Source organism: Terrapene carolina, unplaced genomic scaffold (assembly GCF_002925995.2).
Source record: "Terrapene carolina triunguis isolate 2854851 unplaced genomic scaffold, T_m_triunguis-2.0 Scaffold96, whole genome shotgun sequence".
NCBI classification, from domain to species: domain Eukaryota; kingdom Metazoa; phylum Chordata; order Testudines; family Emydidae; genus Terrapene; species Terrapene triunguis.
In genome coordinates this window covers 46,766,487-46,783,322 of record NW_020664447.1, presented here as the reverse complement: position 1 = coordinate 46,783,322, position 16,836 = coordinate 46,766,487, and the positions used below count along the sequence as shown (strand labels likewise).

At 41.0% G+C, this 16,836-nt stretch overlaps 1 protein-coding gene across 1 annotated transcript in view; it reads right to left on the bottom strand.

The window, feature by feature from the left end:
* Window positions 1-16,836, bottom strand: part of RASGRP1 (RAS guanyl releasing protein 1) — a 74,130-nt gene that overhangs the window by 11,456 nt on the left and 45,838 nt on the right. The window contains exons 7-14 of the mRNA XM_024202056.2: window positions 13,874-14,047; window positions 13,081-13,197; window positions 12,241-12,516; window positions 7,357-7,437; window positions 4,953-5,057; window positions 2,491-2,600; window positions 1,406-1,550; window positions 663-699 (exon numbers count right to left, since the gene is read on the bottom strand). Coding sequence (XP_024057824.2) covers window positions 663-699; window positions 1,406-1,550; window positions 2,491-2,600; window positions 4,953-5,057; window positions 7,357-7,437; window positions 12,241-12,516; window positions 13,081-13,197; window positions 13,874-14,047 — 1,045 coding nt within the window. The remainder of the gene's footprint in view (window positions 1-662; window positions 700-1,405; window positions 1,551-2,490; window positions 2,601-4,952; window positions 5,058-7,356; window positions 7,438-12,240; window positions 12,517-13,080; window positions 13,198-13,873; window positions 14,048-16,836) is intronic.

Genomic DNA, 16,836 nt, shown 5'->3' with positions numbered 1-16,836 from the left:
TTTAGTGGTTTTGCTGCAACATCTGAGATCTGTTTCCACACTGTAAACTGCAGGAAACTGCAGAGGTCTTCTTACATGTTCTACAAGGCATGGTATGAAACCACAAATGGAAGGTAAATATACTCAACTGCATCCCTGTGCAATGTACCATTCAAACCACTTTTATACTGAAGATATCCCACTAGCAAACACTCAGCCAAGCACAACACATTACAGTGGAACTGGCCCAGGTGCCTACTTAATATCGCACGGTCACATTGTCTTCTCCCATGCAAAAGCCTGCAGGAGCGTATTCAGAGGAAGGAAAACCCTGCAAGATTTTCATTGTGGAGCTCCCCAAATAGTTCTGTTGGGAGCTGGGGTTTGCCTCCCTGTGAAACAGGAGTGTCCATTACATATCCTGTGGGGATTTGCAGAGGGCTAGGGCCATCTGTTGTGAGGTCCTATGACCTCGAACTGGCTGAGGGCCACCTGCTCCTCCTCCAGATCTCAGGCCATGGCTTCCTCTGCCAGCAGACGCCCCTGGGATCTGCCTCCTTAGATGGGGGGATTGAAGTGAGGCTATGGAAAAGGTAATGTACCCTCAGGCTACAATCTTACTAATTTTGCAGGGCACCTTCACAACTATGCATTAAGTCAACAGAAGAGGAAGTAGTAATTACCTTTGCATCTATATCCTTGCTTAATAACTCCCCAGAGCTGAAGTTCAGGGACAAAGGGAAAAAAAGCATATTTGTGTTAAGATATTTCATTGAATTTTGGCATGTCAGATGACCCCCTCCAGGCATAAGAATGTGACAAAAGCCCACCCATTTGTTTTGAAGCCTGATACTTTTTCTTGCCAGTCAACCGTGTCTGCTGATCTGCAAAGAGGTTCCTGAATTCGAGTAGCAGGGGTCTTACAAGTCACGTCTATTGTGCTTTTGTAAAGCCTAGTCTCCAGCTTGTGACACGCTTTCAGGAGCCATCACTAATGCATATCAGACATCACCCCCATAACAGCATGATGCTGATCCCAGGAAACGGTCACCAGGGAGCAGCGCAGTCAGCTTGCCCCATCTTCCTTTGCTAAACAGGAAGCAGGCCCAGCTGCGCTCAGTGCTGGGCCAGTCCCAACAAACTCGGAGAGGGAGGCTCTAGGCTTTGAACCTCTTGCCTGACAGTGATGTAGCTTGAAACACGGCTGCCTTGGCAGCCAGAAGAACACAAGGCAGAGGGAGCAATGTTAGAGAAGCAAAAACACCACTAAGGAGGGAAAAGCCTCTATTGAAACATGGTCAATAGGACAATTTACATGTTTAATGTTAAGATTTCAATATTAAATGATAAATGTTTGCTTACTAGACTGAAGAAACATTGTTATGCTAACAGATGTTAAAGTAATGTACTTAAAAAATAAGCTTACAAATCCAGCACAGTTGTCACAGAACGTAGGCTTTAGGTAAGTGGTCTCTTGGAAGTTGTGAGCAAAGCCAAGACCTAATTTAGAATAGATCGAGCTAGCCCTCATAAAGTAAGCTGTTATTTCATCCCTGCTAATCAGACCTTCCCTGAAAATAAATGAGAGAGATGGTTAATTGGGGCTCTGCTTTCCAACAGCACAAGGAGAGTTAACTACATCTCCCACCCCCACTTCTAACAGCCGTAGATGTCAGAATTATTCAGTAATCTGGCCAAGCTGGTCATGGGTTCTACAGAAACTCATTTATCTATGAATTAAAATGCAATTTATACAACTAAACAAAATTAGCTTCTTGTGAGATTCAAACTCACAACAGCTTCAGAACACTGCGCAATTATCAAAACAAAAACAAAAACAAAAAAAAATGAAGCAAGGGAATAATTCCTTCCAACAGGAATTCACACTGTTCTTTACAATCTCTATTGTGGTGTTAGAAAACGTGCTTTCTCTTAGGAGGAAAAAAGAGACACACCAAGGATTTCTGGCAGAGTCAAATTTTAATTTTCTCTGCTTTCTAATGTTAATCCTTGGCAGGCCAAAGAAACTCCAAATGACCACAGCTGCAGTTTTCTATATTTTGAGGAACATTTTTGGCTAACACAGAAATCTGTTGTCATTTGGTCAAAACACAGGTATGTCTGCGCCAACATATTTTATTTCTCTACATGGTCTTTAACAACGACAACAACAAAAGCCTGTTCTGAGACACCGTTTTACCTTAGAAAAATGTTCAATACAGTTAATGTTACTGAATATAATTCAACAAAATATTCTTTAAGATATTACACTTCAATTTTCTCCAATCGGTCTAAGCAGAGTATTGGAGTCTCACAAGAGACAACGGTTTAATTTTGCTGCAGGTGGGCGAGGTCACTTGCAACCAACTCAGAAGGTGCTTTTGTGAGTTATGTTTCCACTTTCATTTTGGCATAGGGAAGGGTGATTTTAACATCTCTTATGACAACAACTATCTGTTACGAAGCTCACATGCAGAAACAGATGTAAAAATGAGGTTCACAGACACACACCTGTCCTTGTCCATGACACAAAATGAGAATGGGAAGCTGGCTGCAATCTTTTCAAATTCTTCCTGAGAAATGTATCCATCCTGATCATGGTCATAATTTTTGAAGACAGACTGGATAAGATAATAGAGGAAATTATAATGAAGTTGGACAACTTACTTATCACCTTTTTGGGGAAAAAAATTAAGTTCAAAATATATTAGCATCCCAGACAAAAACATGTATTGCTTTTCAGTCATTCAGTGTAAAATAAACTTTAATGGTTTTCTTTAAAACAGTGCAAGGACCTTTCTCGCTGCCTGCCCTGCTTAAGTCTATAGAACCATCGTACATTCTGGATTGATGTCAAAACCTAAAGGTAAATTCTAAACAACATGGACCAAATTCTGTATTGCTCCATAGTGTGTGCAACCCCACTACTTGGGTATGGTGGCACTTCCCTTCCCCAGATCCCTTTGTTTTTCACACTCAGCCCCTTTCCCCCTCTCTAAGCCACTATGGCCAGGTCTACACACAAAGGTTGCGCCAATGTAGCCCTCTTTATTAAAGTGGGAGTAGGCGCGTGCATGTGCACACACCATCTCCCAGAGCTAGAGCTTTGTAGTTAAACCAAAATAGTTCCCTAAGTTATTTTATCAGGGCAGCTCTACCTTGGAGGGAGTGTTAAATCAATGGAGTAGCACCGTAGACACATGCTTTCATTAATGTAGCGACATCGGTTCAAGTAATCCTCCCACTTCTAGCCTACACTGCAGCAGTGACTGATGCACTGAGCTGTGGTGACCTTTCTGCACTCCCGATCTAGCCATCAGCTTGTCCCAAAGTCACTCGGACTTTAAGACGTTTTATAAATTCCCAAGAGCCCCATTTGCAAGCCACTAGAACGCCAAACCTTTCTGAGCATTCTTGGGTTCACCAAAGGGGCTATAATGCCTAGCACATTTGCCTAGACCTGAAGGTAGAGAATTGACTTCCTTGCTCTCTAGGGCAAGAAGCATGTGTAAACAGAGCTCAGAAACTCTCACCCAAAACAAGGTCGTCTGCCAGTACCTGTCATACAAGAGGGTAGCTCTGAGCTCAGGAGCTTCCTTCCGATTCTCAGTGCCTGCTGCCTTTGTTATTTGAAACCAGGCAGAAACAGCTATGGGGGAGGGCAGAAGTGTCCTTCCCTTCTCTATATCCCCATAGCTCCACTACAAACACTATTGACCATTTCCCCTGCTTTCTCTGCTTGGTGTTTTCTGCCTTCTCCCACACATCTCCACCTGCCACACACTCAGTTTGGGCTGCCAGGCCCCCACTGCCTCTCTATCTCCTAGTTCCCTCCTTAAAAATGTTCACTATAATCCCCTCCGTGCCAACAAGGCTGTGCGACCCCAGTGATGTCTGCACCTGTGCAAGTGCAATGGTGTGAATGCATTTAATCAAAATACTTGGATCGATTTAACTACTCCAATATAACTTGCACCTGCACAACTTGTAGGTGTAGAAAAGCCAAAAGTTACTTTCTTTCTTGTAGGCCTCCAACTCAGCAAAGTACTTAAGCACATGCTTAACTCTGAGCCCATTGACATCAGTGGGACTGCCCACATACTTAAGTACCTGGCTGAATTAAGGCCATTTCTGCAACCCTTGCGCCCGTTGAGTAGCACCATTAAAGTTGATGTGACTGCTTGCATCTATTAAGTATATAAGGGTTGCAGAATCAGGTCCTAAATCTTAACTTTAAAAGTTCCTCTAGCTCATAACAAATTCTTGTTATCAAGCAATTTGTGAAAACACATGTGAAACACTGGCAGGGGCCATGGGTCTTGAATCCTGGTCTGTAGGGCTCATTGGAGCTATCAGGTTCCACCTGCCCTTGAGAGCCCTACTAACTGTTGTCAGAATCGAAGCTGAACCCAGACAGAGTGCCCCAGTCCTGGAAGCTTGATTGGTCCAAAGTCCTATTTAAACCCAGCACAGGAACAGGAAGTTGTCCATACAACTGGGATCCACCTTGCTATGGACTGTGGGCTTCTGCTCTTCTGGCTTGACTTTCTGGTATCCTGACCTGGCCCAACTCTGGTTCCTGATCTGTGGTTTGGCTCTCAAGCTTGACTCCCAGTTCGCCCTCTGGCCTGTCTCAGACTCTGACTTTCTGATATGTGACCTGGCCTGATTCTGACCACTAGGTCAGATCGCCCATGTCCCAGTTGCGACAAACACACTGTATCAAAACAAACTTTAGCAAAGAATGAATGTGTGCTGCAGTTTAAGTAGCAGCGCAGTTAGCGGATACCCCTGATGGGACTATAACTACTATAATAAAATTGTGCTTTCAAACAATGCAATGTTTTTAACATTGTTTACAAATAGACTCAGCACAGTTTTGAAGATGTCTGGTTTTCAGTATGCAGCTTCTCATTATATATATTATCATATACAGGATGTAATCAAACATATATGGTAAAATGGCCACTTACATCCACCATTCTCTGAACATGCTTGCTGATGGTCTTTGGATCAGGTTTTGGAGCTATGCCTGAGGCCCAGTCTGCAACTACTGGTGGTTTGGAAGGTGTCAAAGGCTAAAATGAACATTATAGAAACTTATTACCATCTCATCAAGTATTTTCAATAACCAAGTTCTTTCCTTTGTCTAACAGAAGAATAAGAATGGCTAGCCAGGAGCAGAGCAGTGGCCTAGTGGATCCAGTATCCTGTCTCTGACAGTGGTCAGTACTAGATACTTGAGAGGAAGGTCTTCACTGAGCTATCCACTGTGATACTTGGGTCTTTTCCCTAAGTTATTACAGTTAATTCAGAGCCCAGTAAGGTGGGTGAGTAGTTCAAATTACTCCTGCCAAGGTGCAGTTCTTCGCTGTTTTCCCCCCCTCAACACAAACTAATCCGTTGCTGCTGCAATTCCTTACATGATTTTTCAGTCTTGACTAGTCTAAAAAACTGTCATCTGCAAATTTTGCTACTTCATTTTTCACCCCCTGCTCCAGCTCAGTGAGTATATATTGCACAACACCTGTCATAGTATGGAGCCTGTGGCATCCTGTTAAACTATTGACCATTTAACTCCTCTTTTCTATCCAAGTTTCTGCTTCCTGACAATACTGTGTATCCCACCCCATGACTATTTAATTTACTTACTAGCCTTTTGTGAAAGACTTTGTCAAAGGCCTTTTGAACCGTCAATTAGTGAGGCACAATTTTCCTTTATAACGGCTGGTTAGTCTCTCTGATATCATGAACACTTTTAATTATTGTTTCAACCGATTTACCAAGAACAGCAGTAATTTCCCCATTGCTACTACATTCAGTCCTATGCATTTTGATTAACAGTAGATCAGTTTTATGCAATGTAAGGGTGACCTTAAAAGCCCCTCAATGCATAATGCCAAAGAGATCACTGTCATATAACAGCAACTGCTATCAGGCCTGACAAACTCACTACACCTAACACACTGCTGTCATGGTACTTATCTGTAAAGAATATAGTGTAAAGTGTCAGTTGAAAAAACTTATATCACACTGGTCATCACAATCAGTGTGTGATGTATGTGTGGGTAACCATTACACAGTTGAGTGTATACTGAAAATCTGTTCAACCCAGGCCGGGCTGATAGGCAAGGTTTTCCTAGACAATGGAATGTTGATATCTGTCTGCCTAGGTCTCAATCGAGCATGGTAAAAGAAACTCAAAGCAAGCATATTAAGTCAACAGGAAAAGCAAATTAACACAAGGATGAGAAAACAGCATAGATAACATGGTGTCTGCATGCCAGCAGGGGAGAACTTTGGCTGGAGGCACATGGCAAAAGAATACTTTCCTATGTTTTCTGGACTATAAGAAGGGGGAAAGAACCCCTTGGGAATTCATCACTGAGGGAACAAAGAGGCCAGTGCCTTTTGGACCCAGGGATTCTCAGCTTGTGACGCTGAGAGGTGCCTTTAGGTGAGAAACTTAGACGAGGATTGTAGCCTGTCAAGTTAACTTTTAGTCACCACAAAGTGTTATACTTCTGTTTGTAACCATTTTCTGTTTCTATTATCTTTGCATAGTCTCATTTAAATCTTTGTTCACTTTTCATAAACTTATTCTTGATTTTACTGTAACTTCATCTCAGGGCTGTAATATTACAGTAAAGTGTGAATCTCCAGCAGAGCTAACAAGCTTTTGTGAGTGTCTGGTGGCAGGGGCTGGATACTGCAAAGGGAAGGCTCTTCCAGGGGGGTTGGGCACTGGGGTGCACCAAGTGTTACCTGCAAGGCAAAGTAAGGGCTGACAGAGTCCTAAGGCGTTTGTTTGGCTGGCTAACCAACTGGGGTGGCAGGATGTTGTCAGTTGGTTTAGCATCCGCAAATCTCCCTTTTGTAAAGGCAGAGGGCTAACAAGGTGACTTACAGTTCTGGACACCCTGAGAGTGTGTCACAGTAAGCAGCTTTCTTTTCCGTGTTTATAAAAAAAAAATTTGAAAAAATAAAATATTATAAAAATGCCTTGGGGCAGATTATTGGAATTGACGGACGCCTGTTGCTTTAAAGGAATTAGAGTTCACTATCAATGGGGCAACTCATGGGCCTGATGTCTCCACTCCTGCTGATATAAATCAGAAGTAACTACATACATTTCAAATACATAATACATAATTGAAATAAATGGAGTTACGCTGGTATAAGAGTGAGAGGAGAAGCAGGCCCATATATAGAGTTATTACTATTCTGCTTCACTAATATGTTGTTTGTTTGTAACAACGATATATCACAAACACGTCAGTGTCTTTAATGAGCTGTAGCCTAAACCAAAGTGTCTACTAGGGATGAAATTCATATTGCTGTTAAATCGTTTTGTTAAGGTTCTGGAAAGGCTCTTACTGCAGCTCGGTGGCTTCTTGGCTCTCGTGCATACGATAGTTCATATATTTCATCTTCAGTGTAGTAAAGATCAAGTGACAGCTGAAAAACACAGAACTGGATTAGTCTCTAAGCAGTTGCTGTTATTCCGTGGATTTACTTGTTTCTGGTGCACATGCAACTTGCTGGTGAATTAATTGTTAATTAAGGCTGTGCTACAAAACCATGCATTTGGGGGAACATGCATTCAAAGCCTGGGTGCTGATAGCAATTTGAAATTGGCATTTGGAAATGTGCCTATCTGTTGTTCCCATTGCCTGAGAAATGGATGCAAGTACAATCAGATATCTGCATCTAGCAGTGTGAGTTAATAAGTGACCCAATAACAGTCTGTTGTCCCCATGACATTACAATGGGGGTTCTATCACATCCACAAGAGATGTCTGCACTTATGATTCAAACTCTATTTTGGTAGATTTGTCTTTAATAGCTACCCAAGAAGTTTAGGGCAAAATTAGGTTTCTGTGCAACAAAATTGCTTTTCAATGTTTTAATTATTTAGAATGAATTTCAGTATAGATTTTATTCAAGCATGCCACACACAAATGTAACTGTAAAGAGAGAAGTAGTCTAACTAGCCTCTCTGAATTGACATGGCTCTTAGAGTTCAGTGACCCCTTCTCCCTCCTCCTCCCAATCCCGCAAAAAGAGAAAAGTTATCTAAGCGGTACAGGTCATTTTAGCACTATCGTGATATCCACACATTCAAGAAAGTCGTTCCCAAGAACTATTGAGTTACTTGCTGAGTTGGTTATTTGTGGATGTGGTATGGTATCTCTTTTGGTTTCCATATGCTCAGCAGAGAGGAAGCCATTTTTAATAGGTTTCTCAGAGGGAGAGGCTGTGCTCCCTACCTATGAGTGGCATGTTAAAGTCAGAAAAGTTCTTAACCTCACTCGATAAATCTGTATCTGGCAGACAGTAGCTTAGAACATTTTATACTATTATAATTCCAACAGTTACACAGAAGTGCTTTTATTGCTTGATACTTCTCATATGCCACTGCATTTTTACAAGGAAAATAAGTGGTCTCCACTCCACTGTAGTCTTACCATATGGAGTTCCTGTGGTTATTATTGCCCAGACATTGCGTTATTTGTTTCGCTATATCTGAGATTTGAGCCTCATGTTATTACACTTCCTTTTACAAGGAAATAATCTCTTTGGAAAGACCAATTCCGTTGTCGCATTGCACAATGGCCAAGTGTCAGTTCTGTGTATTTCTGGAAGAGTCCTCCACTCCCAGGTGTGCTGATCTTGTCAAAGAGAAAGGGGCTTAAGGAAGAAGATTAGAGAGGAGCTGAGCAAAGGACCATTTGGCAGGGCTACAGGAAGACTGAGCAAGCCCCTCCAATAGAGGGAAGAAGTGTCCACTCAGACCCCGATGAAGAAGCTGTAGCCTAGCGTGTCTGAGTGTTTCCTTCTTTTTGACTATTTTTGTGGACCCTGGAAGGGGGTAATTTTTGGGGTCATCTGGAGGGCTAACCCAACCAACAGGGGACACTGGGATGCAGACCAAATCTGATAATGGTGGAAGCTGAACTGCACCATCATAGCCCTCAAACAGCATCAGCAAGGGTCTATCACTGGACATGGAGAACCCATCACAGGAGCTGAAGGAGATGGCATATAGCTTCATTGCTATTACTCTTCACCTCAGTCTATGCTGTCGGCCTAAAATCTGCTGTTTCAACATCTTGAATTCATCAAACCCATCTGGGATCATAAAACAGTGGGTAAGTACATGCCAGAGCCAGAAGATGGGGTTGCTTATTCATAGTGAGAATCCTGGTGCTACCACCATTAATTTTAGAAAGGGGCTGTTATTGCATCTGGATATGAGAGAATTTTTTTTTTTTTTTTTAAAGCTTGCCTACACCCCCTTTTGCCTTTGTTTCTGCAAATATTCCAGCAAATAAGCTTAGTGGCAGGAAGTTCTTGCAAATAACCGATTCTCAGCTGATATTAGATAATTTTCACAGGAAGTGAATTCGGAACTCTTGCATACAAATATTCACACTAGAAAGCTGCTTCTAGGAGTTACGCTTATGTAAGCGACAAAGGAATGTGTGTACAGATCCCGCTCTGTACCCAATCGAGAGCTTCAGCTCAAGCTACAGTAGCTCATGCCCTTAGCTCTAGAGATCCTCAGGTCAATTCCTGCTGTACCAGCCAAGATGGCATCTCTCATACTTGTATAAGCAGGGCCCAGAAATCTAGCATGTGACATGTCCAAACAAAACTGAACAAGGCTGCTCAAGTTTCTGATTTCAAATATATGCAAAAAACCACTTGAACAACCTACAGATCAAGAATTATTATTGCAGAAGTTGATAATTTCAAATAACCAATAAATCTGAAACTGGTTTCTGGCAATTCAAAACAAGCTAATTTTGTCAAATAATATTTTCATTATGAATTAGTCACTCCTCCCTGCAATTACCACCACCTCTTCAAACTGACATGTCTGCTGATGCAAAAGCAGGTGACTAAAGGCAATAGGAAGGAGTAGGATGGAGGCTGATATGAGCCTGGGGGAGGAATAGGCTAACCCCAGGCCCTGGAATGCCAGAGAGAAGCTACTATTGTAAAGTCTTCTTACAGCAAACCCAGAGTAATGTACATCTGATACAGTCACAAAACACCCACCATTTTCAAGGCTTTGCACTGAAATTGTGAATGGCTGCAGTTGTATATATTTTTGATGTGTAAAATTATTTTTGCTAAAATGTTATGGAAAATAAGAAAGTTTAGGAACATAAAATCACTTTAAACAAGGTATTACAAGTTTGTTTGTTTTTGGAGGGGTGGGGCTGGGGGAAATTCAGTACTTAGCAAGTATCAGGGGGTAGCTGTGTTAGTCTGTATCTACAAAAACAACAAGGAGTTTCAGATAGCTATGCATCTGAAGAAGTGAGGTTTTTACCCACGAAAGCTTATGCCCAAATAAATCTGTTAGTCTTTAAGGTGCCACCAGACTCCTTGTTGTTTTAGTACTTAGCAAAATTCTGTAGGAAAACCTGACTGACTATGGCCCTGATTCAGTAACATAGGTGTTTTACTTCAAGCACATGGGTTGTCCCAGTGGTAGAGCTATTTATGTGCTTAAAGTTAAGTACGTATTTAATTGCTTTGCTGAAACAGGGTCTGTAAGCTGAAAGCAAAACTGGCCCATCTTGTTAAATTGCAACCTGCTAAAAATAAACAGCACAACCTGGGAAAAATAAGTGCATATTAATAATTCTTCATAGTTTGATAACACTCTAAGAGCAACTAGAATCTTGGACTGGAAGGGACCTTGAGAGGTCATCTAGTTCAGTCCCCTGCACTCATGGCAGGACTAAGTATTATCTACACCAAGGGTCGGCAACCTTTCAGAAGTGGTGTGCCGAGTCTTCATTTATTCACTGTAATTTAAGGTTTCGCGTGCCAGGAATACATTAACGTTTTTCGAAGGTCTCTTTCTATAAGTCTATAATATATAACTAATCTATTGTTGTATGTAAAGTAAATAAGGTTTTTAAAATGTTTAAGAAGCTTCATTTAAAATTACATTAAAATGCAGAGCCCCCCCCTGGACTGGTGGCCAGGACCCAGGCAGTGTGAGTGCCACTGAAAATCAGCCTTTGGCATGCGTGCCATAGGTTGCCTATCCCTGATCTAGACCATCCCTGACAGGTCTTTGTCTAACCTGCTCTTAAAAATGTGCAATAATGGAGATTTCACAACCTTCCCAGGCAATTTATTCCAGTGCTTAACCACCCTGACAGTTAGGAAGTTTTTCCTAATGTCCAACCTAAACCGCCCTTGCTGCAATTTAAGCCCATTGCTTCTTGTCCTATCCTCAGAGGTTAAGGAGAACCATTTTTCTCCATCCTCCTTGTAACAACCCTTTATGTATTTGAAAACTTATCATGTCCCCCCTCAATCTTCTCTTCTCCAACTAAACAAACCCAATTTCTAAAATCTTCCCACATAGGTCATGTTTTCTAGACCTTTAATCATTTTTGACTAAAACAATGATATTGAGACACATGCACATCTCTTATTTAATTTGGATAGCATCCCTGCAGAACTAGTAACGTTGTCCTGACAGAGATATTCCAGAAAGAACCACCATAAACACAAGAACAACAAGGAGTCCGGTGGCATCTTAAAGACTAACAGATTTGTTTGGGCATAAGCTTTCGTGAACTTATGCCCAAATAAGCTGTTATCGGTTAGTCTTTAAGGTGCCACTGGACTCCTTGTTGTTTTTGTGGATACAGACTAACACGGCTACCCCCGATACATAAACACAAGCTAATTCCAGACAATCTTTGCTGTTACCATACAGCAGCTTCACAAAGTAAAGTAAAATAGTCCTCAGAACTGAGGTACCTTTATCCCAATAGCATCTTATGATCCCTCTCCCTTCTCATGTTGAAGCACACAGCAGCTACTATCAGTAACAGGCACAGCAAACCCCTCCAGCATACCTGGAGACTTTTATAAGACCTATTTTTCCAGGTGTATCCGGGGAGTAAAGGCAGCTCTGCCCCTAGTTAGTGCCTCCTTAGGAAAAGTGAGGCAGTGCTTGCTAATGTAGGAGAGCACAGACAAATGTCTTCATTCTTTCCTATAAAAATAAGCCCAAGGAAACTACCAACCAGCCTGTATTATCAACTACCTTTTCCTACAGCCCGTGTCCTCACCGGGACTACTGTGTAACCCCTACTGTACCCTAAAAACCGTACTTTTTTTTCATACTAGCTGTAGAAAAGTATATATTTAGCTTTAAACACTTGAGAAATGCATGAAAATCAGTTCAAAATAGGCAGTGTTTCTGTGATCTTACAGACCTACCGTGAGCAGATGAACAAGATCCTTATTAGCGTCTAAGGGAGGTGCCATCTCCTGGAGTTGTATCAGTTCATTTATGTGGTTATACAGAGACTGTAGTTTATGCACATTAATTTTTTGGTCCTCTAAGTAATTTGGCATGGCCTCATAAAGGGAGATCAGGTCTTTCAAGTGGACCCCAAGGATTGGGATCTTAAAGTTAGTGCACTCATTGTAGGCACGTCGATAATTGTCATAATTCCTATAAGATGAGAGCAGTTCTGTCATTTCATTAAACACCTAAAGAAAATAAACAAAGTAGTAAAATTAATCGCATTTTCTGTGTTCATGATTTTGTTCATGTGAACATATTTGTCTCTTCAGATGGTATAGAGACAGCCCATGTTATTGTTTACTGACATGTTTTTATCCTCCAGAAAGCCAAGCCAAGATTTATAAAACAAAACAAAACAAAATGAAGTAACCCTAAAGGTCTAAATCTTCTGGCGCCAAATGAAACCTAGTTTACAACTGTTTACACAAATATTACTGCCGTTTAATAATATTTTAAAAAGCAATCCACCAATATTTTCAGATTCTGAACCACTTAATCCCTCAGATTTTAGCTTCACAAATTAAGATGATTTTTAATTAGATATCCTTAAAAATACAGCCTCAAGTCACCAACTCCCCATCTTCCCCCTCCCCCCACTTCCATCACCACGTATTTGGAATCTTTTAATCTGCAAATGTAAATGGGCTGGGGGGAGGGAATAAAAATTGTTTGCCTGAAGGTTGTCCAATCTGTATTGCCTGATGGTATCTAAACTGTACGTTTATGATACCAAGGACAGTGATACTGACCTTGTTGACCTCATGAGGAACATAAGAACTTGTTTCCTTGAGTCTGGAGATAGAGCTGTGACAGAGACCTCCTATCACTGCCATTAAAGTATTGAAATTCTGCAACTGGTGGAGCTTCTGTATTGACAAACAATATCAATTACTTAAGGTTTGAAGTTGTGAAATGTATACATCCAAACTATGCTTTCCCTTTTAGCTGGGGCCTAGGTACCGTTGGTTCTACAGAGTTCCTAACAATTTCCTTTCTAGCACAGCATTCTTGGTTACCATTTTTAAACAATCTTACTCCATTTTTATACTCAAGCAGTGTTCTCATTTGTTGGGGTGTTGTGAGCTCTTCCTTTCTACAAAAAGCCTTTTTATTCTACAAGCAGAGAGCATCTCCAAAGGATACCTCTCTTCAGTGCAAAGGTAAGATTTTAACAATATTCAATGCTCCTGTTCAGGAGAATCTTGAGCATGTTCTCTTTATCACAGTAATTCACTAGCAAATAGGGTCTCTAAATGGTGACACCTCTGGAAGGTTAAGGAAAAGTCTTGAGTGGTTCAAAAGGAAGTCTAGCTGCTTTGGGCAAATGGGTCTACAATATGGGTCTCAAGGGAGAGACCTACTGCTGTTGAAAATAAGGTGATACTCGATCATTTGGTATAAAAACAGAGACCACTGCCAACTCTCCCTCCCAGCTGATCCCACTGGAGAGTACAAGTAGTGGTGAAGGAGGAATAATTAAAGGGCTGACAGTTTCAAATTAAGGACATATGACAAAAACAAAAAGGTCAAAGTGAAACTGACCTGTGCAACATGAATAAACTTGATGAACACTTCAGCCCGAAGCTGTGGTGTTGGCCTACTGAGTACCATTAGTTGTACCCATTGGGAGATACCATTACAAAGAGCAATGGACCTTTCCATTGTTGGATTCTCCTTTACGCAGCTGTTTACAATGTAATTCTGGTAATCTGAGAACTAAAAAACAAAAACAAAATTAAACCTCATCCAGACTTTGTATATTCCATGAAGCCTGCATGCAGATATAGATCTTCTTGCTAAATAAAATACAGTGACATGTTATGTATTTTATATCTATAGGGTGGAAATCATCCCCCATCCCTAAGCTCTGCTCAGCACTGGGAGATAGAGGGGCTTCAGTCTGGGAGCCAGCTGACGCTCCCCAAATGACCTTATGCCACTGTGATATAGGTAGCAAAGCTCCGTTCCACCATGCTCCCATCCTGTTCCTCCGGCATGCAATAATGCCAAAGATGAAAGGAGGACTGCTGGTGCAACAGGAAGCTATGCCTCTGACAACTTGACACCAGTTGAGATTTCCCTCACATAAGGAGAATTCTCTACTGGCCACCTCTGGCCAAAATATGTCCACTTCACTTTGCCTGAGTGGCATAAAGTGGCTGTGATGAACCAAAGAATCCAGTCCATAATCTGTACTATGACTGTTACATATTAATGAAATGGATTGGTGGTGGAATTCTCTCTCAGTGCTTCCGATGTTTCACCTTCCTCCGCTGTGCTTGAAGGCAAAGTGACAGGTATATTGTTGTTTTTTTATTTAGAGCTGTTAGTAAGCAGCAAGCATCTTTTGAAATAGGATCTCTCAAAGGGAGGTTCTTGTGGGGTATGGAAGTGATCATAATTTAGAATTCTAGTGTCCAGCAACTTCTGACTTCTACTGTTAGTGAAAACAAATTGAGTTTTCTTCTATGCACCCATTCCAAAGGAAATTGACTGATGTGAATTAACTAAATATTACAGCCATCTTGTGGTCACTGCTCATGGTAACCATACAAAGATGCAGAAGCCCTGTCTGATGTAGAAGTTTTTAATTTACATTAACCTGCAATATGTGGCTGTGCATCTTGCCAAGGCCACTCGTGTCTGAACCACGCACTCAAGCCAGTCTGAGGGAGGAAACAGGAGGTGTGTGAAAAGCATTCCCTGGGGTCCACCAGTCTTAGTAGCAGACCAGCAAGGGAACAAGGGTGGGGAGAGATACAGGGCCTTCAATCCTGCATTCCCAACTGGGATGGTCTAGAAGACTCAATCTGGCTTTGAGCCTTCTGACACAGAAGCTCCTAACCCTGGTCGGTAGGAGAGGCACATGTACTTGTCCCACCTTCAGCAACTTCATGGATTCACTTAATTCAGTGGTCCTTCAGAGAAGGTTATAGAGTGAGGTTAATGGCTCAATCCAGCCCTTGAGAAGTAGCTTAATTTTAGGGAAGACATAACTTTATCTCAAGGCACTGATTCTGATCTCACTTATGCTAGTGTAAATATTCCAATGAAGGAACAATTCCAATGAAGTCAACATAATTTCAGAATCAGGCTTGTGACTTCTTATTTTGCCAGGTAGCTTGCAACAATGTCGTATTTAATTTAACCACAATGGTCCAAAGTGTAAGGGAACACCTGCATTTGTTACAACAATCAAGAAAGAATGCTCATCTTTATCAAAGCACTTTGCTCATCAAGATCAAGGGAGATATCTGATTCCATGTATTGAACCAATGTCCAGCTTTTGAATTTCCTTGATACTTCAGGATCATTTACTATGCAAGTATTTGATTCAGCCTGGAACAATCCAAACTGTGAAAAAAAAATTAGGCTCAGATCCACAGCCCATGCACCAATTCTGACTTATTAAATTTGATTTTATACCAAGTGGAAAATTAATTCCTCTAGTAAGCCTATAAAAACAGAAACTGGAAGAGATGGATCTGTAATAAAAAGTAGTAAATTGTCAGCTCATAAGGCTGCTTTATGTTCCCTACAGCCTCTTTCTTGTCTCTTTCTTTCTTTTGTTTTTTTACTAATACGAGCTATCAACAGTTCAAAATCCATGTAAAAAAAGTAGAGATGACATCTGACAACCTTGCTTTGTTCCCCTTGCTAAATTAAAAATGGAAGAAATATTAACAATAATAAGCAGAGTTGTCTGTGAGATTACAGACTGTTCACTGCCATTGTTTGAATTTTGGACCAAAGCCAGATTTGGCAGTAACATGGAACCCAAGCAGCCACTCTACAGAGCTGGATAATTTTTCAGGATTTAACTATATAATTATTGTCTTTGTATTGGTTTCAGTACAATCATTAATAAGTTTGATTAGATTATCTTGGTTACCAGAAGTTCTCCCTTCTGGAAAATGCCAGAAGACTTCCCTATAATGTTGGGCACATTTTTATATAATGTATTAGACAAGCTTTCAGAAGAATGTTGGTGTCTGAATTTATTATCAAGGTTATTTAACAAGGTTGGAATGGAAAGTAATTTTGCACAGAGCAAATAAAGGTTAATTTCATTCAGAATAAACATACCTTTTCATCTCCGACTTGTATTTTTACTAAGAACAAACACAGTTCGTCTGCCCCAAACTGAACAAGATAAAGGCTGAATGAAACAACTGAAAACAGCATAGACTCATTTTGTTCTTGCTCTAGCTTGCAGCATTGGAGCAATGATGTTTTCAGCTTAGAGCATTTGAATATCAGTAATTTATCAGCCCGTCTTAGTATCTTTTTTAGATAATTATGGAGGGGGAATCTAACAACCATCCTGTTACAAGGTTGCATCCCACAACTAGTTAGGAAAAGAAGTGGAATTCAAATGGCAAAATTGTGGCCCAGAATCTCTCAGACCTGATTTCTAAATACTTGGGTATTTTTTGTAAAATGGAAACCAGCCCAAGTCTTATAACACCATTAAGCTGAGTTCACCAGTACACTGTCCTAAAAAA